The following is a 21,435-nucleotide window of genomic DNA, read 5'->3' as shown; positions in this document are numbered from 1 at the left end:
GTGTTGGGACATTGGGGTTGTGTTACATTATACCACAGGGATGCCAACTGGCAAAACCCAATTGTGGGAAACAGGACAAATGGCCTGATTTCTTCAACATATGATTGAAAAGAAAGTGGCAGGGGAACCTGTAGGTTTCAGCCAAGCGTGACTTCAACAAAGATTGAGGAATGATTGTTTAATTGTTGATGGTGTGATCATGGGATTGTGGTTTTGTGTCCTTGTAGTGATAAACGCTGAACTGTTCATAAATGCATGTTGTATGGCATTTGCTTCTTAGAGGCGACGTGGGCGTGAGGCGTGTGAAAGACCAAGGTGGTCGTCTGACAACCATGGAAGCTGGGTGGTGGGCATGAGCAGTTAATTGTGCTGTTCTCGCTGCTTCTTTGGGTATGTTTGCAATTTTCCGTAATGAAAAGTTTGGAAGATGGTGTTTGACCCAGGCATTCCCTCAGGGAGCTTTATGATTCATGTCACCCAGGGCAGGGGAAACACTCGTTTACAAAAGTGAGGATGGTGGCCGCTTGTGGTTAAAATTCAAGCAGAAAACCTTCAGCAGAGATTCTGGAATTGCTGTGAGGGGCTGTGGCCAGTAGCCTGTCAAGTGGGACAACCTCTTGTTAACAGCATTCTCATTTTCTGTAATAACAACCCTTTACAGTACCTTCATGGAGCCCTTGAAGAACCTTAGTGATAAAGTGGGCGCTGTTCTCGTTTCACAGGTGAGGAAGCTGAGGTGTGCAGAGATGAACCAGGCATTCTGGTTTTGACCTAATGTAGTGTGATGCTGATGGCACCTTCTGTTCTGGGAGCACTCCGCCCACCTCCCCCAGTACCCAGAGTGCATTTTATCACCACAGTGCATCAACACCCTGATGCTGTAATGTCCCATATGTTGTTTTCTGACATAAATTAATATATTATTCATTAGAAATCAATCTCACCTCTCTATTGGTGTGGTCTGTACATAGCAGCCATAGCCAATTAAGACTGGATAAAGTAGGTAGTTAGCTGGTCTTCAGTATGACTTTGTCTTATAAAAAGCATTGCTTTGCAGATTTGATCCTTATGTGTGATCTAGGGATTATTGCAACTCCCAGTGTGCGAGGGACCTCAGCCCCATGTCTCAGCCTGCTCTGTCCACTGCCTACCCCACACATCTGTGTGTGTCCCCCCAGTGGCCTACTGGGGCTATGCTGCTACGGGTGGGAGGCCTTTTGTTGAAACCCCAAGGGTGTCCCTGGGGCCCAGTTAGCTCCTGCTTCCTGGTAGAAACTAAGCAGGTGTTTGGGTGAATGTGTGAGTGAAATGTCTGCGAGACTGAGGCGTCTGGCACAATCCCAGTGTGAAGCCTGTGACGGACCTGACTTGAATCCAGATCTGCGGTGCTGGCCCGTGTGACCCCTGCCATCAGAGGTCTTGCCGTCTCTCCAAGTTGGCTCCCTGTTGGTAAATTGTCCCATTTGTGTCCCACGTGGTCACACTCCCATCTATACCGTGGGCTTGCTGTGGCCCCCTTGGTTGCTGTGAGAAGCTGACGGTTGTTGCTCGTGGAAGGACTGCATCCCAGTGGACAGTGGCTCTTCGATTGTTTGGGATCTTGTTACACAAAGGAGTCTTTCCTTGAGGACCCTATTCGGTGCTCTTGGGGGTCATAGTAAACCTGCTTTTGCGTTTTAGTAGTTTAGCAGCCGTAGAGGGGTTGTGGCTCTTGAGGTTAAGATTATTTTGTTTTTTGTTTTCCTGCTTAAAAAATAATAAAGTAAAATTCACACATTTAAAGTGTACATTGGCATTTACTACGGTCACAACGTTGTGCAGCCATCACCTCTAGTTCTAGAACATTTTCATCATCCCAAAGTGAAATTTGTATGTATTAGCCTGTACTCCTTCATTCCCCTACCTCTGTGCCACCCAGTCCCTAGCAACCATTAATCTATCGATACTTTCTGTCTCTATAGATTCGCCTGGCTCTGGGCATCTCAGATAGATGGAATCATATACTGTATGGCCTTCTGTGTCTGGCCTGTCTCACTTAGCATGTTTTCATAGTTCATCTGCATTGTGACATGAATCAGAAATTTATTCCTTTTTAAAAATTTATTTATTTATTTATTTATTTTTGGCTGTGTTGGGTCTTCGTTGCTGCGCGCGGGCTTTCTCTAGTTGCGGCGAGTGGGGGCTACTCTTCGTTGTGGTGCGTGGACTTCTCATTGCGGTGGCTTCTCTTGTTGCGGAGCACGGGCTCTAGGCTCATGGGCTTCAGTAGTTGTGTCATGCAGGCTCAGTAGTTGTGGCTCGCAGGCTGTAGAGCACAGGCTCAGTAGTTAACGGTACACGGGCTTAGTTGCTCCGTGGCATGTGGGATCTTCCGGGACCAGGGCTCGAACCCGTGTCCCCTGTATTGGCAGGCAGATTCTTAACCATGGTGCCACCAGGGAAGCCCGATTCCTTTTTATGGCTGAAGAATATTTCATTGTATGGATATACGACATTTTGTTTATCCATTCACCCATTGATGAACATTTGGGTTGTTCTTACTTGTTGGCTGTTGTGAATAGTGCTGCTTTTTAACATTTATGTACAAGTTTTTGTTTGAATAAATGCACATCTCTTGGGTATATATCTAGAAGTAGAATTGTTGGGTCATATGGTAATTCTGTATTTAACTTTTTGAGGAACTGCCAGACTGTTTCTCACATTACTGCACCATTTTACCATTTTACATTCCCACCAGCAATATGTGGTGGTTCCAATGTCTCCACATCCTCAACAACGCTTATTTTCCTTTTTTTTAATAGTCATCCTGGTGGGTGAGAGGTAGTATCTCATTGTGGTTTTGATTTGCATTTCCCTAATGACTAATGATGCTGAACATCTTTTCATGTGCTTATTGGCCATTTGTCTGTCTTTGGAGAAATGTCTTTTCAAGTCTTTTGCCTGTTTTGTTGAATTGGGTTTGTTGCTAAGTTTTAAGAGTTCTTTATATATTCTGACACCAGACCCTTATTAGAGGTACGATTTCTAATGTTTTTCCCGCTCTGTTGATCTTTTCACTCTCTTTTGCACAAAAGAATTTAGTTTTGATGAAGTCTAATTTATCTTTTTTCTTTTGTTGATATTGAGCTTTTGGTGTCATATCTAAGAATCTCTTGCCAAATCGAAGGTCATGATTTACCCTTACATACTCTTCTTCTAAGAGTTTTGTAGGTTTAGCTTTTAGTATTTAGGTCTTTGACCCATTTTGAGTTGATTGTCATTATATGGTATGAAGTAAGGGTTTTGTTTGGTTTTGATCATTACGTTTTCTATTGACATGAAGACTTTTTGGCTTACGTAACAAGGAAGGGGAGTGCCATAGCTGGAAGTTCTGAAAGTACTTTTTCTCATCTGTTTAACAAATATGTATTGAACACCTGTTCTGTCCTGGGCCCTGGGATGGTAGCACTGAACAAAGAGATATATATTCTCTGTTCTTGTGGGGGATGGGGTGGGGGGGACAAACACGTAAACGGAGAGATGAGTAAATAGAATGTCAAGTGGTGATGAAGTGGTAAAGGGATAGAGACCCACCGAAGTGCATGGAGGGGAGATACATGTAACTTTGCTGTTTTGGCTGAAGAAGAGAGTGGTATGCAGAGACTTGGGGGAGGACCTTCCAGGTAGGGGGAGCAGGAAGTACAAAAGCTCTGAGATGGGAGTAAACTTGGTTTTCAGAGGAGCAGCTGGGATGTCAGAGTGGCTGCAGCTGAGAGAATAGGGTCGAGGGGTAGCGGGGACGTGTGGGGGACAGCAGTAGACAGGTCAGAGAGGCCGGCAGGGCCTTGGCTGGGGTGAGGCCTTGCTTTTACCTTGAGTAGCATGTTTTACAAAATGACCACTAATGTGATATGCTCTAGGTCAGCTTGGCTATTTCCTGGAGGTTGTTGTAAGTGTCTATACCCAGAACAACCCCCTGCCCAAGGGGAAGATTTCCACTTACAGGGTGGAGGAGAGAAGTAGGATTTCTGTTCCAGCTCTCACAGCTGTGCAGGAAGTGCTGCAAGAACTGTGCATCAGTAGAAACTGTTTCTTAGGCCCATGGGCTTCTCTGAGACCAGAAACTTATTTAGTCCTAGACGTAGGTTTCCCTGCTGGCTCTGAGCCTTTTGGGGCGGCCTCTGGCCCTGCCTGCTGCAGGATGTGTGCAGGGAGGAGCTGACAAAGGAGCCCAGGCAGTGCTTCCAGGCAGTGGCGTCACCACATTGCTGGGTGTCCTGTTGAAAATGATGAAAGATGCACATTTGGTTCTCCCACTTTCCACTCACATTTCCTCCCAAGACTGGAGAAGGCTTTTCTGGCCCTTCCTGGAATTTTCTGTGTAAAACCTCCTGCCATTTCCAGCTCGATGAAGCTGATGGTCAGGGCTGCATTCTTGGCCAGGCCCTGAGGGAGTCAGCCCTGGAAGGGTTAAGGCCTCCCATTTTTGATGTGACGCCCGATTGGCACATTGCAGGTGGCATGGAAATGGCAGGCGTAACCCTTTGTGGGCCGAGGAGGCTCAGCCTAGGAGGCAGCTGGGAGGGACAGAGTCCTTTCCTGTGGGAGGGAAACTCAGCCAGACATCCCTCACAGTGACGTCCTACACCAGAGGACTCCTGGTCACCATTTCCCTGTGGACATTTCATATTTTTCAGATTCCCCTCACAGGTGGCACCTTTATTTCTGTGTCACGTTCTCTGGCACCATTTGTTTCTCTCTCTCCGGGGCTGCAGGGGTTGGGCTTCAGGCACAGGCCCCCGCTGTCAGAGGCTCAGACACCCATGTGGGGTCACTTCCAGGTGGGCAGTGTTGGGTGCTTACTGAGCACTTCTGAGAGTGTAAACACAAAATCCAAGTCCTCACGTGGGGGTGAGCCTGGGGGTGCTATCAACAGTTTTAAAAACACTCGCTACCCATCTCTCTCCTCCCCTCTTAAAACGTGATCAGTTTAGGTGTACTTTGTCCTACTGTGTGCTTTGACTAGGAGGTGTAGACAGGCTTTCATCTCATGTCGCTGGGAAGGGGCACTCAGAGGCCAAGGCATGAGGCTGAGGGGTAGACAGAGCTCAGTGGAATCTGCGTGGCCTGTCTGGTTAGTGGTGTTCCCTGTTTTCAGAAGTTTTTAGGAGATTGTCTATGTCTGGGGGAAGATTAAAACATACTCCCTACTTACACCATCTTCCCCAACAGGATCTGTGCTTTCTTTAGCCGCCCCTCCCTGATGACTCCAGGAAGGGAGGATGGTTGTTGAGGTCAGGGGACTTGGCTGTTCCAGGCCAGGCCCTGCATGTCCCCAGGTGAGTTTGAGTGGCCGGGCATGCTACCAGAGGGCTGGCTGTTACTGTGGCATGAGCCTCATTGAAGGCAGTGACCACTGATTTTTCTGGAGATGACTTGTCCCAAAACCTGCTCTGTTCCCACAAGCGGTACTGGGGTGAGGTGCTTCCAAGCGCCTTTCTCCACAGTGCACGTCTACATGGGGTTTTCCTTTAGGAATCTGAAGACCATTCAGGCTTTATTTTTTAAATGTTGGGTGGTTACTACTTGAGTACATTAAAGTTTCTGCTTTCTAGGTTAATTTTATTAAATATATCCCAAAAAAGCATTATTTCAGAGGCTGTATTTACATGTCCTCCACCTTAAAAAAAAATCAGATTGTAAATGTGTGTTTATTTGTAAATGTAAAAGCCTGAGGTTCTGTGTGTGTGGTTTTTTTATTTTATTTTTTTTACTCTTTTCAGTCTTAACAATCTATATACCTACATATCTGGGTGGTTCTTGAACCAAGGACTGAGGTGACTTTCATAGGATGGCTGATTTGGTCTGACTTTATCTTGCATGACTCCTCTGGGTGGTGATGGCCTTTTAGATGGGTCACTAGCATTTCAGATGGAGTGTGATGTTTGGGCACACCGGGCATGATAGAAGTGCCCTGTTAGGAGGAGGTCGAGATGCTCCTGAACTTAACCTTCCCCTTTGACTTCTGTGTCTGAGCTGAGCGCTGCGTTTGCAAATGGTGTCTCTTCCCTGAAGGGTTAGGTAGGTAGAGCGCACCTCCGGGGGCTGAGGGCAGAGAGCTCCCTGCGGAGAGCGCCAGTGCTCAGATTGATTTGTTTGATGGAGTGACTGGAAGCACTTCATTTAAGTTGTGTGCGTGCATGTGTCTTTTTGCAGCATACTCTGTGCCATTTCATAGGTCTCAGCACTCCCCTCCTCTGTCCTTCAGGACCTAATTAAAGGTTCCAGCTCTCCTCACTCTCACAGGCTGAAGGCGGGCTGGTCAGGGCCCCTACCCCACCCCCAGTCCCTACACTCCTGCAGGGCGCCCTGAGTCAGAGAAGTCTCTGGGAGGCCCGATCATCACTGTTTAGCCTCTTAAACTGAATATAAGTGGCCTCACTGTAATGGGGGAATGTTTTTTCCTTTTTTTTTTTTTTGCAGTACGCGGGCCTCTCACTGTTGTTGTGGCCTCTCCCGTTGCAGAGCATAGGCTCCGGACGCGCAGGCTCAGCGGCCACGGCTCACGGGCCCAGCCGCTCCGCGGCATGTGGGATCTTCCCGGATCGGGGCACGAACCCGTGTCCCCTGCATCAGCAGGCGGACTCTCAACCACTGCACCACCAGGGAAGCCCTGTTTTTTCCTTATAAGCAACCTCATTCCATTTAAAAAAGTGGTTAAAAGTTTTGATCTCCTTTTATTTGGTTTCACCTACTTACTTTGGAGATGGGTTTTCATGCGCCTGTGTATTTCTGCCACTTCACCTTTTGTGCTACCATTTCTTTCTCCCTCTTCCATCTCTATCTACAACTCCAGATTCTACTCTTGGGGCCTAGCTCAAATGAAGCTAGATCCTTAGCCTCCTCCTCTGGTCGGGCAGGGTGGATTTCTTTTCCAGTGTTGATTTGTAACAAAATGGTGATTGACACACATATCTCATAGCCCTTACTGGGTCTTTGCTCCCATGAAGGCGGGGATCCGTCCAAGCTGCTCTTCCTGCCCTCCACAAAGGTGGTACCTGCAGGTCACTGGCCCCTTGGAGGTCACTGTCTGGTACAGAATCAGTATTTGGAGTCTGTCGGCGTCCACGTCCTGGGCCAGATGGGCTGTGAACTAGGAGAAGGGTGTCCCTGGTCGTTAGTAACCGACCAGGCTCCTCCGTGCTGCAGAAGTTCCCTTCTGGGTTCAGGCATCACTCAGATAAACAACAGTAGACAAAAGTCAGTTCTTCGCCTTCTCTGGAAACTTAAATTACTGTGTACACAAAGTAGTAGAAATGAGCATGGTTGCAGTGCTAGTGATTTTAAAATGATCAGCTGTTCCACCCAGGTGCGAAATTATTTGTCTTAGAGGAATTGTGGGTTGATGTGGCGGAGGTGTGCACAAGGCCCTGCAGGTCTCTCTGCAAGGCCCTCTGGGCTCCTTCACTTGCTTTAGAAGTTGGTGATCCTGGACCCTGTGTCTAATCTTATTTCCATACTTAATAGTTTTGCTTCTTCTTGAGATGGTTGGACACTAATCACCCATAAGAACTGCTGTTCTTTTGCTCATAAATGAATAGAGAAGACCCTTTGTAAGGTAATTGAGAAGGTTTGGAGGTGGGAGGAGGGGATGAAAACTGTGCACACGTATGTGTGTGGTGTTCATGTGTACGTGGGCGCATGTGTTTGTGTTTGCACGAGTGTGGGTACACACACACGTGTGTATTTGTGTTTGTGGCGCAAGGTTGCTTGGTGTTCAACTAGCCTGGTGTGCTGCATTTTGGGGAGCAGGGAGGTGTCTGCCGATACCCTGGTTTCCTGCGTCTGTCCTCTGCCAGTAGGGTGTCCATCAAGTGGGGTCAGATGCTCCCAAGTCTGGAGCACCCTGTGTTCCCCGTCCCTTTTACTCCCTTCTCATTGCCTCAGCCTACCCAGAGCCTAGGCACCACTGGCCACCTTTGGAGGCTAGCAGTGAGAGTGCCCACCTTATGAGAAGCCTTTGAAAGAGCAAGTGAGCCCCTTCAGCAGGACAGAAGAATTTGTTGGTCAAGTCTTTTTGTTACGTGGCTGTTTATCTGGCGAGCCAGCGTCGGCTTCTCTTAACGCTAGGAAGAAGGCTCAGAAAACTTGCAACAAGTCCCCAGGTCCAGGGAGCTCCTGTGTGGGATGGACACGACGCCGCAAGGCTGGGGGTGAGGTGATGTGCCTACCAGTCAGGCCTAGCGTTCACATAAAGGTCAGGAGAATTGAAGGACCAAGGTGCTGACCAGGTGGAGGCTGAGCCTAACTGCTGTTCCCGAGGCTATCCTGGTGTCCCCAGGCTGGGGCTGAGCTGTGGAGCTACAGTTGCAGGCAGAATGCACTGAGGTTCATTAAGGATGCAAGGTACATGGCTGTGATGGCACTGGAGTGGGACAGTCGGGTGCAGTATGGTGTGAACCTGTGTCCTCCCAGATCCCAACCCCTCCAACCAGGTAGAGTGCGCTTCTTAGGGTTTCTCTAGCACAGATGACCCCTCTGTCCCCAGCCCTCAAGGGCAAAGGTGATTTCTGGTTACCTGGAGAAGCCTGGCCCTATGGCTCTTCCCAGGACCCCCCTGTCTCCAGCGACTCAGCCCTAGTGTGCTTGATTCACACTTTCCTTCCTGGCTTAACCCCTGCGCCCCCCCAACCCACCCACCCACCCAATCAGGTCGTTCTCAGTTCCTGTGCTTTTCCTTAGAGCTTTGGTCTGATGCTCAGGCACGTGTGCTTAGGAACTGCTTGTTTCTGTAACTGGGTTAAAGTTTCATCCACTGCAGCAATTGAGTTTATAGCATGTAATTTCCCTCTACGAGGGACCTATTTATCTTGAGAGTGTGTAGGGCTTTTAGGATGGTATAAAATAGACCCACGTAGTGGGGCAGACTGACCCTGAAGTAAGCAGTCTGCATTTGACACTTTTTGAAACTAAATTACTTCTCACTTGTCAAAAGGGTTAACCTTGAGTTCTGGGCTTGGATTGAATTTACACATTCAGGTACTTGTTTTGAAATCGATTTTTCTCTGTTGTCAGTTCTGCTGTGAGGCTTGTTTGGAAAAGCGGGTTTGTTCCAACACTATTAATATATTGGGCACACCGTTTGGTTATGTGCGATTTTGTCCAGGAGAAATGCTAGGTCTAGGGGTTGGGAAGCTATGGCCCACAGGCTGCTGGCCTGTTTGGGTAAATAATGTTTGATTGGGACACAGCCGTGCCCCTTCGAGAACGAACTGTCACAGTTGCAGAGCTTGAGTAATCAGGACAGAGACTGAATGACCTGCAGAGCTGAAAATATTTACTGTGTCCCTTTAAGAAAAAGTTTGCAGACTCCTGTACTATAGGAATCCGGAAAACTGCTCCTAGATAAAAAAGAGCGCCTGCTGGTACCCTAAAGGAAAATGCACACGCCTCACATGCACATCTTGCCCCCTCTGGGCCACACACATCCCCTTCTGGGGTCAGACAACCTCCTTCCAGCATGTCACAGTAACTCAGAAACTGCATCTCACCCACTGTCACAGCAAACACCAGATCTTCCCTCAGGTGAGGCATAAGGCTTCAGGCCGCATTTGTGTATTTCTTAGCTGTTTAACGTGCTGCCATTTAAAAATCAGGTGCCTGTCTTTTTTTTATGGTGCTAATGAAATTTTAGGGTATTGTGCCCTAACCCCATTGTTCCTACAAGCCCTGTGTTTTTTGTTTGTTTGTTTGTTTAATTAATTTATTTTTGGCTGCATTGGGTCTTCGCTGCACAGGGGCTTTCTTTAGTTGCCGCGAGCGGGGGCTACTCTTCATTTCGGTGCACAGGCTTCTCATTGTGGTGGCTTCTCTTGTTGCGGAGCATGGGCTCTAGGTGCGCGGGCTTCAGTAGTTGTGGCACGCAGGCTCAGTAGCTGTGGCTCGCGGGTTCTAGAGCGCAGGCTCAATAGTTGTGGCGTACGGGCTTAGTTGCTCCGCCGCATGTGGGATCTTCCCGGACCAGGGCTCGAGCCTGTGTCCCCTCCGTTGACAGGTGGATTCTTAACCACTGCATCACCAGGGAAGTCCAGCCCTGTGTTTTTATTGCATGATTTTGCACCATGTGGCAAGTTTTGGGAATGCATATGTTGAGCTCCAGCAGAACTTACTGTACTCTGAAAGCAAACAGCAAAAGGTGTGGTCTCACTCATAACACTCAATAAAATTGTAGACATTTAATATCTCGTCTGGACCCCATTGGGCCAGAGCAAAACTTCCTGCTTGTGAGGAGCTCCCTGTGTCCTTTGGAAACCACGCCTGACTCTAGGTGGTTGACGGGGGTGTTTCAGTGGGCACTGTCTGGAGGAGCATGGGCTTCAGTTCCCAGCACTGTCCCACCCACTTGCTGTGTGACCTTCACCTGCCTCAGTTTCCCTACCTGTAAAACAGAGGCTGATGATAGCACTCACCTTGCATCTGAGGTGATCCATGTGGGGTAAATAGTCAGTGTAAGGTGTTCTGTCTGTAAAGGAAGACCCCACATTTCTGTTAACAACAGAGGAGCATTAAACTTGGGTTGAGATCCGAGAATCCCAGTGGTGAAAGGGAGCCCGTGCTCACCAACCCCTCACCCCACCCCCCAGTCCCTGAGCTCCTCTCTGTAAAACCTACATTTGTTCATTCGTTAAATGTTTGAAGTGCACCTACTATGTGGCTGGCACTCTTCTGGAGCTGGGGATACACCAGGAACATTGATGACAGGAGGCTTGTACCTTTTGGTTGCAGGGGTCTTCCCTGCCCAGGCCTTCCCATGAGTGCTTCTGCAGCCCCTGGCAGGGCAAGTCTTAATTTTCTGAGGTGAGGCTGCCATGGAGGCACCTGAGGACAGCTGTTCTGTCCTGCTCCTCACTGGCAAGCGTCATTTAAGCCCTACCATGTGCTTGTCTCTCCAGGTGAAAACAAACAATTTAAACATGATTAACAAAAGGGCTTTAGAGTGTATAGTGGAACGTTCCACAGTGGGCAGCTTGTAGGAATGCCAGGTAGAAAGAAGAGTGTTGGACCTGGGTTCCAGACCCACTAGACTTGGATTTCTCCACCTTGTGGGATGACAGGCTGGTCTTCTACCCCCAGAGGCTCTGGGTATATGGCACCTGTCCCCCTGCCGCCACATGTATGGGTGTGGCCTGTCCCCACCTGGATCACAGGACTGCTGCAGGGAGAGTCTGTCCTCCTCATCTTCTCAGTTCGGGCCTTTGAAGGCCCAAGGAGCTCCTAGCTGGGCCAGGGGCCCTTCCGATGATGTACAAGAGAGAAAACACCTGTATTCTGGAGTGTCTTAAGTTTTCAGACAACTAAGGGTTCAGAACCCAGCTTCAATCAATGAGGAAGACTTAGTTCTCTGTTTCAGGAAACCTTTAGCACAGGACTCAACTGTGGCCTCCCTTCCTTTGCCTGAGACTCACAGCTCAGTGGCTTGGCCCATGCTGTTCCTCTGCCTGGACCATCTCCCTGGATTCCTGTTCCTGCCTTGGCCTCAACCTGTGAGGCTCCATCTCAGTACACTCGCCTCCCAGAAAGTCAGAATGCAGGGGTTTTTTTGCTTTTGGCTGCATTGGGTCTTCGTTGCTGTGGGTGGGCTTTCTCTAGTTGCAGTGAGTGGGGGATACGCTTTGTCGTGGTGTGTGGGCTTCTCATTGCGGTGGCTTCTTGTTGCAGAGCACGGGCTCTAGGCTCACGGGCTTCTGTAGCTGTGGTGCGCAGGCTTCAGTAGTTGTGGTGCACGGGCTTAGTTGCTCCACGGCATGTGGGATCTTCCCAGATCAGGGCTCGAACCTGTGTCCCCTGCATTGGCAGGCGGGTTCTAAACCACTGCGCCACCAGGGAAATCCCAGGACTTTTTAATGAAAGCACTTGACTTGCTTGCTACATTTTGCCTTGTAGGGCAACCCCAGGAATCATACACTTTGTGAGGCTAATTTACAGAAATGTAGGTTTAACTCAGTAGCACATTCTGAACCCATACTGTTTGCTCCACACCGAAAATGGAGATGAATGGGAAAAATCTTCTGCCGTGGAAGAGTTTAACGTTGAGATGAAGCCGTCAAGCTGTATGGGCGTTGTTGCTGTGGGCAGCCCTAGTGAGGAACAGTGTGGGCCGTGGGCCCTCTCAGAATGAGCCCACACTGATGCTGTGGCCTGATGTCCACTTGGGACAGCTATTGGCCCAGGTAGAAGAAGATGGGCTGTGGGGATGAGCTAAGGGGTTTGGGTTTACTGCTTAGAGCCCAGGAGTCACTGTAGCAAGTGATATAAAGGTGGACTGTTAAGCTGCCAACAACAAATGGGAAAGTGGCAGTGGCATCCCCTTTCAGTCCACTGAAGGTCACGGTTCATCTTGGGTTCTTTGTTCTGCCTGTTGAAGGAGCTGGCTGGGGGGTCCTCCCTCCAGTGCAGGGCCTTCTTCCTTCACCCCCACCCAATACCACTTGTTCTTTCAATTCTCAGCCTTTGTAGGTCGGAGTGTTATTTTATCTAACTCTCCTTTTTATCTTTGTTTTCTTTGAATACAAAGAAACTGATAAATAGTCCCTGTTAAGAGAAATAATTTAATCCAGAAATGCTTAATACAGACAGTGAAAGTTTCTGAGATGAGTGTTGTGGATTTTAGTCCAATTTCTTTCAGTTTCAATTTTAGTGAACTTTCTTTCAGTATTTTTTTCTGCAGGTTGTAAGCATTTTAAAACTGTGAATGGTATCATATCATTCTGCAACTTGATTTTCTCATTCAAGTTTTTACTAATGTCACTCTGTGCCTCTTCACATAGCGCATCTATGAGGTATGGATGGGGAAGCTGAGGCTCAGAGAGTGACAAGCTCCCCCGGCTAGTTGCTCCCTGAGGTCCATCCTCTGTTCTCTGCAGTGTCTAGTGGTGGGGGCTGGCTGTTGGGATCAACTTTCTGTTTCCCAAGTTAAATTTCATCTGTTCTACTTGGCCTTAACGAGGTTTGACATTATTTAAAACTCGAGAGCTGGTGTTTTGGGTGTGATTTTCTTCCAGAACACAGCTGCTCTATCCCTGCCACTGTCACTCAAAGATATGTATCAGGAAGTAGCTCAGGCAGAGAGCAGAGTGAGGTCTCTGGTCTGGAAGGGAAGACTTATGCCTGTCAGCCAGGGGCTGTGGAGAGTGTGGAGCTTGGCCAGTGGCTAGTGAGGCTGGCATTTGGAACCTGTCATTACTCAACTGCATCGGTTGCTGCATAGGCCCAGGCCCTTGTTTCCACACCGCCCTGAGGACAGTGGCTATCTCGTGTGCAGGCCTCCGCCTGTCAGCAGACACTCCTCAGCCTCTCTGCATGCCAAACAATCCCACTCGCAACATTCTTCCCCCAGATCTGCTCCTTCCCCATATCAGAAAATCAAATCCATCTTTTTCCGGTTGCTCAGGCAAACAAACAAACAAAAAAAACCAAAGCAACCCTCTCTCGCCTAGCGTCCAACTGTTGGTATGTTGTGTTGTCTAAATCCTCTAAAGTACGCCCAGCATTGGTCATGTCTCCCTGCTGCTCTATCCCCTTTCCATCCTGAACCACGAGATACAGAACCCCCCTGACTGTTCCCCCTGCCACCTCCCTGCCTCAGTCTGTCCCCAAATCCTTTAGAATAAATTGGATCCCACTCCCCCTCCCCCTCCATCCAACACACCCGCTGCCCTCTGTGCTCCACCTGAGGTCAGTCTAGACTCAGCACCCTCCTTTTGACACCTCATCGAGCTCACTCCCTTCTTTGGGCTCTGGAAAAAGCACCCCACATCATCTCCTTTTCAGAGCATCAGCTCTGTCACTTCTCCCAAACACATGTTCTTAAGCCTCATTTTCCTCACGCCTGAAACAGGAGTATTACTAGTAGTGTTCCTGCTGTTATTTTGTAGCAGTGTGGTATAAATAACATTTCCTAGTACAAAGTATTAATGATAACCTCAGGATTATGGCTGTATGACTTATGCCTATCTAATCCCCCCTCTCAACCAAACCCCCCCCCCGCCCCACCCCCTGTGCAGAGTCAGTGTTAGTCTTCTGAGTCCTGTTTAAAAATATTGGTTCCTGGGATTTCCCAGGTGAAGTAGTTAAGAATCCGCCTGCCAATGCAGGGATCACGGCTTCGATCCCTGATCTGGGAAGATCCCACATGCTGTGGATCATCTAAGCCCATGCGCCACAACTACTGAAGCCCACATTCCTTACAGCCTGTGCGCCACGACTACTGAGCCCACACACTGCAACTACTGAAACCCGTGCACTCTACGGCCCATGTGCCGCAACTACTGAGCCCACATGCTGCAACTACTGAAGCCTGCACTCCTAGAGCCCGTGCTCTGCAACAAGAGAAGCCACTACAATAAGAATCCCGCGTACCACAACGAAGAGTAGCCCCCGCTCGCTGCAACTAGAGAAAGCCCGTGTGCAGCAATGAAGACCCAAGCACAGCCAAAAAAAAAAAAAATACTGGTTCCTGCCACAGCACAATTCACCCTTTTGGAGTTGTCTTAGAACAGATTTTCCACCTGAGGTCCTCAGACCAGTTGGAAGGTGACATTTTAATAAAAGAAAGCATCTTTTGGTAGAAGCAATTGAAATTCGCATCCAACCCAAAGCCATGTGTCAGCATTCCGCCTGGGACTTGGTAGCCCACTCATCCTGGGATTGGTCTGTGCTGTGTGCTTGTGAAGCCTCTAGTATGGCTGGAGCCTGCCCTTCTTTGGCCTGAGGAAGACTTGGGTTGCATCCTGCCTGTCCAGCCAGGTTATGTTTGGAGAGAGTGAGGAGGGGCTGAGGCCACCTGGGTTCCAGCCCTGCTCCGCGTGTGCAGCCTGTGTCTCAGGCAGCCTTTGCAGCCCTGGTGGCCGCATCTTTACGGTGGGCTTGCTGCTGTTGGGATCTGTCCCTGCAGACAGCAGCCAGCACTGGATCCTGCCTTGATTAGAGGGGGCTGCTCTCTGTGGGCCAGCAGTTCTCCCCGGGCCTGTGGTGGAGCTTATGCTGTTGTAGCTGCTATCCCTCCCTCACTCACCAGGAGTTTTGAAGCAGATCCTAATTTGTCAGTTGCAGTAGTCCAACCTCTTCACCTGCTCTTTAGAAAGTATTCTAATGTACCTCCTCACTGCATTTTGCAGAAATTGTCGGTCATGCTTCATTCCTAGGTCACACTTCATTCCTCAAGGCTGGTTTCTTCCTGACAACTTTTTTTTTTGCTGTCCCTGCCTCTGTGCCTGCAGGGCGGTGGCTGCCAGCCCTGATTTGCTAGGTTGGGGCACTGGTCCTTCCTGCAGAGAGGAGGGAGAGGCCACTCCTTACTAACACCTGCCCTCCCCAGGAGCAATTGCCTGGTGGTGTCGGTGTCCAGGATTGGCCAGTGGCAGGCCCCATGTGGGCACTAAGGCAACCGCCTTCCCAGTGGAGGAGGCTCCACCCAAGGAGGGGGAGGTCCGAGCTTGAGGCTCCATCCCCCATGGCTGGCCCCACCCCCTCCAGCTGTGCTCACCCTTTATGTGGTGGGGGAGGGGGGCAAGGCTGCGGCACCCCTCCCCCACTCAGCAGCCTGCCAGAGGCACAGGGCGTGCCTGGGGTTGGCAGAGTTCCAGCCCCTCAGCTTCTGAGTGAGCTGCCCTGACACTGCACACAGAACACAAGCAGATGGTCTCCCAGGTCTTCTGCTGGGGACCCCGACCAGAACTGTGGCCTAACATGGTCTCGGGGGCTGGTGGGAGCAGCCCCATGGGTGTGAGGCTCTACTCTGGCCCCTTGTGACCGCTTGTCCTTCACCAGTGACAATGAAGTGAGGTCACTGGGGCACCACCTTGCTGGTCTGGTGACCTGATGCACAGCGACCTCCTCGTCAGCCTCTCCTCCCACCCCAGTCCATGTGGGCAGTTGGGAGGAAGGAGGGACTTCATGCAGGGTCTGCGGTTCAGATGAGCTTCATGGATTGGAGCCTGGGGTTTACAAGGCCAGAGGCTGTGCTGGGGGTGGGGGCCCTGCAGGCTGGGCTGGAGCAGAGGCGAAGTGGGGAAGTATTGGGGGTGGTTCTGAGTTCAGGATTGGGGGGTGCATTCTCCCTGTTCACTTCGGACCTCCCCTCCCCCAGTGGGCACCAGGCCAGCCTGGGAGCTTCTCCCTTAGGAACAGAATTTCCTTTGACTCCAGTGGGGGCCCTCCGTGCCTAAGGTCCTGGACTGCCTTCATCTTTTACCCCCGATAGGCTCCTCTCTGATCCTGGGAGCACAGGTACCCACTATCCAACGTGGCCGCTGAAATCATTCCTCTCATGCAATTCCCCATACATTCGAGCAGCTCCTGTTGTTTAGGCAGTGCCCCAAAGGAAAGTGACCCATCCCTCCCACAGTGAGGGAGAGGAGGGGAGTGACTGACATTCAATTCAGGGCAGTGACCTGTCTGCAGCTCATGGGGAGACAGGACAGACAGACTCAGTGAGCAGGCTGACAGCATTTGTGGTGAAAGCATGTTGGAGAAGGACAGAAACTAGAACTTTAGGCTGAGAGGGACATGGGAGCATCCCTTGCTTCCCTCTGGGGTGGTGAGGAGATGACCTCTACAGGTGAAGGAGGGGATGGGGAGATCTGGGTGAGAGCAGAGGGACGGAGTGTGGCTGAGGGCTGAGATGGCACGGGGTGGGCAGCAGGTGCAGGCTGGGATGCCAGGAGGGGTTGGAGGCAGATGGAGGCCAAGTTGATAGGCTGTGCCCTTGAGCTTCAGACTTCTCAAGCCCTGCCTGGAATGGGGAACACCCCAGGGGCGGGGGTGACATGGCCACGGGGAAACCTGCTTGATTCAACCCTTTTGGACTGCCTGTGGGAGCAGATGTCTGAGGGTCCAGGCCTGGGCACGCTGGCCTAACACGTGTCAGACGGACGCTCGGCCTCCTGTGCCAGGAGCACGAAGCAGCTGTCACTTTCCTTCCTTTCAGTTTGAGTCCAAGGCAGGGCCCTGCAGTGTTGCTCATTTGTGAAATCAGCTCCTTGAAGGAGCTTGCAAATGAGTCAGCTCAGGAGTGTGTCCCAAATACAGTGATGGGGCCCCTTCAATGCCCTGTGCTCTCCCCACCCCCACCAAGTCTCCAGAAGGTGGGCTGCTTTGGGACTGGTTCTGCTTGGCCATACCCAGGACAGGCCTCCCAGGGTGTTTGCTGGTGAGGACACTGAGGTGCTGGGTGTCCTGCCTGCTTGGACACAGACCCAGGAGGTCTTCATCGTAGGCGCACTGCAGGTGTGAATTGGGATTCTTTGAGGGGCTCATACAGTGTGCTCCTCCCCGGGCCCCCACGTTGGTAGATGTGGGCATTGACTGTCCTGTGGAGAACTAGTACTTCAGGAGCCTGGCAGCTAAATTCTTTTTTTGTCCTGTGATGAACTCTTGAATGGCTTTTTAGACCCTGACTGTTGAAGTCTGGTTTCCCATGTCCTGCCCTGCTGGGACATCAGGGCTGGGCTCTGAGCGGCCCCTTTAAGAGCGAGCACTCGTGTCCCAGACTCAGTTGTGGAATGCCAGCAGTCTCCCTGTAAACAGACATCACTGCTGTCTTCCCTCCTGTCTCTGTGAGGGTTAACAACACTTCAGCTTGTTGTCTGGAACCGGTTCAGACTGGTTTTCTGGAAAGTGCTTTGTCTCTCAGACTGAATCCTGGGAAGGGTCATGTGGAGCCCAGTGATGTCATGGGATCAAAAACTGACTCAGCTGTTTTTTGTCTTCTTTTCTTTCTTCTTTCAATCAAGATATGTGTATGCTGCAGGTACAGGGTGCCGGCATGGTGATGGGCCAGGCCTCACCCCACTCAAAGTTCGCCTCATCGGCAGTCAAAGGGTTAAATGTGCCCCCCCCCCACTCCTCACCCCCCTGAGGTGAGCAGGGAGTGAGAAGGCTGCCCCTCACTGAAGCAGGAGTAGAAGGGTCAACCCTCATCAGTGCAGTGCAGGGCTGGAGTTGGGCTGTGACCCTGCTTCTGAGACAGCATGGTCCCTCCTTCTTGGATTCCAGATACCTCCAATCCCATGTAGGTGCTCAGGATCCCATAGGCAGGGAATTCAGATCTAGAACAGTTTCCTCTATTTGCTCTTGAGTCTGGAGTGCAGAGATTTCCCCCTTCTTTCTGATAAGCAGCTACCTTCCGTTGTTCCTGCCCAGGTCCCTGCAGGTTTCCGGCCCTGGATGGGGCGATGCATAGCTTGGCTTCCCAGATGCTCTCTGTTGCTCCTGGGCACGCTTTGTGGGCCCTTCATTTGTTGTACCTACTTCTGCCATTGTCACATGGTGAGGAAAGCACTCCATGCTGACATTGTGAAAAGTCTGAGAAGACAGCCACTTCGTTGTGCCAAGTTTAAATGTCATGTTTTCTCCATCCCCTAAAGTTCAGAATGACTGAAGAAGCATGCCGAACACGGAGTCAGAAACGAGCGCTTGACCGGGACCCCGCAGAGGACGATGTGGAGAGCAAGAAAATAAAAATGGAGAGAGGAGTGTTGGCGTCAGAGTTAAACGCTGACGGAGACATGAGAGTGACGCCTGAGCCGGGAGCAGGCCCAGCCCAAGGGTTGCTGAGAGGCGCAGAGGCGATGGCCATGGGCAGAGGCGAAGGGCAGGTGGGCGATGGGCCCGTGGACATGCGAACCACACACAGGTGAGCAGGAGGGTCCAAGAACCAGGGACAGGCCTGGGCGTGAGGAGGTCTGTGGGGGTGAAGCTGCCGTCAGGCCTACAGGAAGCAGCTTTCGGTGGCTTATCATGGAGATGGCTGTGGGCTCCAGCCCTGGCACCTCCTCCACCATCCTGGCCAAGGGACCTCCCTCTTGGGGCCCAGACATCTGTAGCATGGGGCGTGGGTCTCACAGGATGGGGGAATGGTAGCCTCTGTTGGCTCCCCTGCTTGACAGCAGGCCTTCACTAAACTTGTACCTGCTGTCTAGCTCTGTGCTTCTGGTTTATAGGAAACCTTTTTCATTTGGTCCAGCTCCCCTGCTTTTCAGATCTGGGGCATGGGAGGCCAGGGATGATGCTACACCCTGCTTGGGTCACTTGGCCAGGGGCAGAGTCAGGAGCACAGCCCTCTCACGTGCGTCACCACTCCTCCTAGGCCGTGCATCAGGGAGGAGGGGCCCCTGTGTTCGGGACTCCTGTGATATGCTCTTTCGGTTTCTCCTTCATCGATACTGATTGCTTCAAGAGTAACTTTCCCAATCCTCAGCTTTTAAGGAAAAAGCTTGAAAGAAATAAGACTCAGTGTGTACCACCCCATGTCTTCACTAAGAAACCCTCTTTTCTCCCTGTAAAGAGAATTGCAGGCCTAGCTCCAGCTCCTGCTTTACCCCTCCCTTCACACCTTGATGTCCCATGAGCCAGTAGCCGGTGGCCATGGCCTCCTGAGAAGCCCCGCGGCCCCTCTGTGTGTGGCCCCTCTGTGGTTCATCCCTTGTCTCCCTCAGTGCCTCCTCTGCAGACTCCCTTCCATGTCTGTTTGCCCAGGGTGGGGTGAGGGGCAGTAAGTGCAGATCTGGAGAACCTGGTGCTCTTTGCCTCCTTGTGTTGACTGACCCCGCAGAGGGACCCCAACCTGCAGTCTTTGCATTAAATTCATTTGGGCCCCACACTGTTGGCATCCTAAGGACTTCAGAGATTGTCTGACTCAGTATTTCTCAGCTTTAAAAATTCTTACCGCCTTGAGATAAATGGGAAAATCTAACCCCCTCCTACTGGGGAAGCGTATTAGTCTGGGGTGGTGTGCTTTGTGTTCTTGCTACCCAGAAAGGCCTTTTTTATCTGGCTCTGCTTTCTGCAGTCCCTGTTCTAAAACCAGAGGCCTCTTTTAAAGTTCTAGAAATAAAATTTTAAGTTTGGGTCTGCTTTCCCTTCCCTTTCCTTTCAGAATGTCACAGGTGGGTGAAGAGAAGGAGGAGCCCACACTTGCAGAGATTTACTGGGTCCCTCTTGTGTTCCTGGGCTCCTGGTCTACATTTTTTCCTGTAATCACCTGTAGGGCAGGCCAGTGAATTGTGAGGGAGAGGTTAAGTGTTGAAGGAGCATAAAAGAATGTAAGAGAGCAAGAGACAGAGACTAACCCAGGCACACAGAGCAGGGGTCCTCCTGTGGGACTAGGGAGACCCCAGGGCATTCTTGAAGCAGTGTGAGATTGTGGAAGGAGCCCGGCTTTGGCAGAGTGGGGCTCAGATCACACTCTCTTACTGACCTTGGGCAGATGATACTGGCCCGTGCTTCTTCATTTGTGAAATGGATGATAATCTGTGCTCTGCATCTCTGGGTGACAGATGCGTGCCCAGAATTGACCCTGGTGCATGGCATGTGGTGAGGGAAATAAGTGCTGGTAACAACTACCCTTCAGTCTCCAAGCTTCACTTAAAATACGACGTCACATATAGAGCTAGTGTCTCCTTGAGTGCTCACATAGAGTGTTCTGTCTAGTTTGTTGAAGTATAGTTGTGAATTTTGACAGAATAATAGGATCAAGTCCAGCCCAGAGCCATTCTAAAACTGTAATCTTTTTTGGAGTGAGTGGCCATGGTTTCTGTGTTAGAAGCAGGCAGTCTCTGGATCCTCATTGAGAGTGTCTGGCTCATCCCTTGGGAACCTCCATATAGAGAATTTTATTTAATTGAGGTATAGCATACATAATGAAAAGTACACATGTGCCACTTGGTACATTTCACAAACTGAGCACATCCTTGTAGCTCAAATCAAGAAATAGAATGTTACCAGCGCCCTCATGCCCACTTGTCACTACCCTCCGAGTAACCACTTTCTTGACTTCAAACAGCGCAGGTTAGTTTTTCCTGGTTTTGAACTTTAAGTAATTGGAATTATATAGTCTGTACCCTTTGCTTGCTTTCATTCAACGTAATGTTTGTGAAATTTACTTATGTTGTTGAATGTAGGAATAGTTACTCTTTTCATTGCTGTATAGTATTTTTCTAGAATTTGTTTGGCTCTTTTTAAAAACTGCTTCTTTCTTTCATGCTGTGCTATTCTTATGACCCAGTTTAGGCATATTGAAGGCTAGAGGGGGGTTTCTGGTGGCTTCTAGCAGAGAGAATTTCCTTTTTCTTTAAGGAAGTGCTGGTGAATTAAAATCGCCAAGATACAACTTTTTTTTTTTTTTTTAAACGACGTTGGGGAGATTTAGAGTATGTGGATATCGATAAAATGGTAGGATCAGTTCTCTCCTTCTCTGCAGTTCCCCTCTTCATCTCTCTTTGGCATTTTTTCTGACTTAGTCTCCCAATGTGTGTGTGTTTTATTTTCAAAATAAATCAGGGCTGGAGGGCAGCTTCCAGCAGTGATTGAATGAGGGGAAACTGTCAAATGCTTTCCCCAAAAAAACAACTATGAAGCAGCACAGAATTGACCCCCCAAAATCAGCCATTTCAACAC

The 21,435-nt window shown here is 50.1% G+C and overlaps 1 protein-coding gene across 9 annotated transcripts in view; it reads left to right on the top strand.

Moving 5' to 3' along the window:
- The window catches only part of GATAD2A (GATA zinc finger domain containing 2A), a 101,290-nt gene that overhangs the window by 42,642 nt on the left and 37,213 nt on the right, over nt 1-21,435 (top strand). For 4 of the 9 annotated variants that reach the window (XM_032625873.1, XM_032625874.1, XM_032625875.1 and 1 more), the window contains one exon: nt 18,405-18,673. In XM_032625873.1, coding sequence (XP_032481764.1) covers nt 18,405-18,673 — 269 coding nt within the window. Of the gene's footprint in view, nt 1-17,698; nt 17,898-18,404; nt 18,674-21,435 lie in introns of those variants that run through there. The other 5 variants (XM_032625872.1, XM_032625871.1, XM_032625879.1 and 2 more) reach the window with 5 other exon arrangements.

The sequence above is a fragment of the Phocoena sinus genome, chromosome 3 (assembly GCF_008692025.1).
Source record: "Phocoena sinus isolate mPhoSin1 chromosome 3, mPhoSin1.pri, whole genome shotgun sequence".
NCBI lineage: Eukaryota > Metazoa > Chordata > Mammalia > Artiodactyla > Phocoenidae > Phocoena > Phocoena sinus.
Note: the sequence above shows the minus strand (reverse complement) of the source record. Positions and strands in the feature narration are given on the sequence as shown.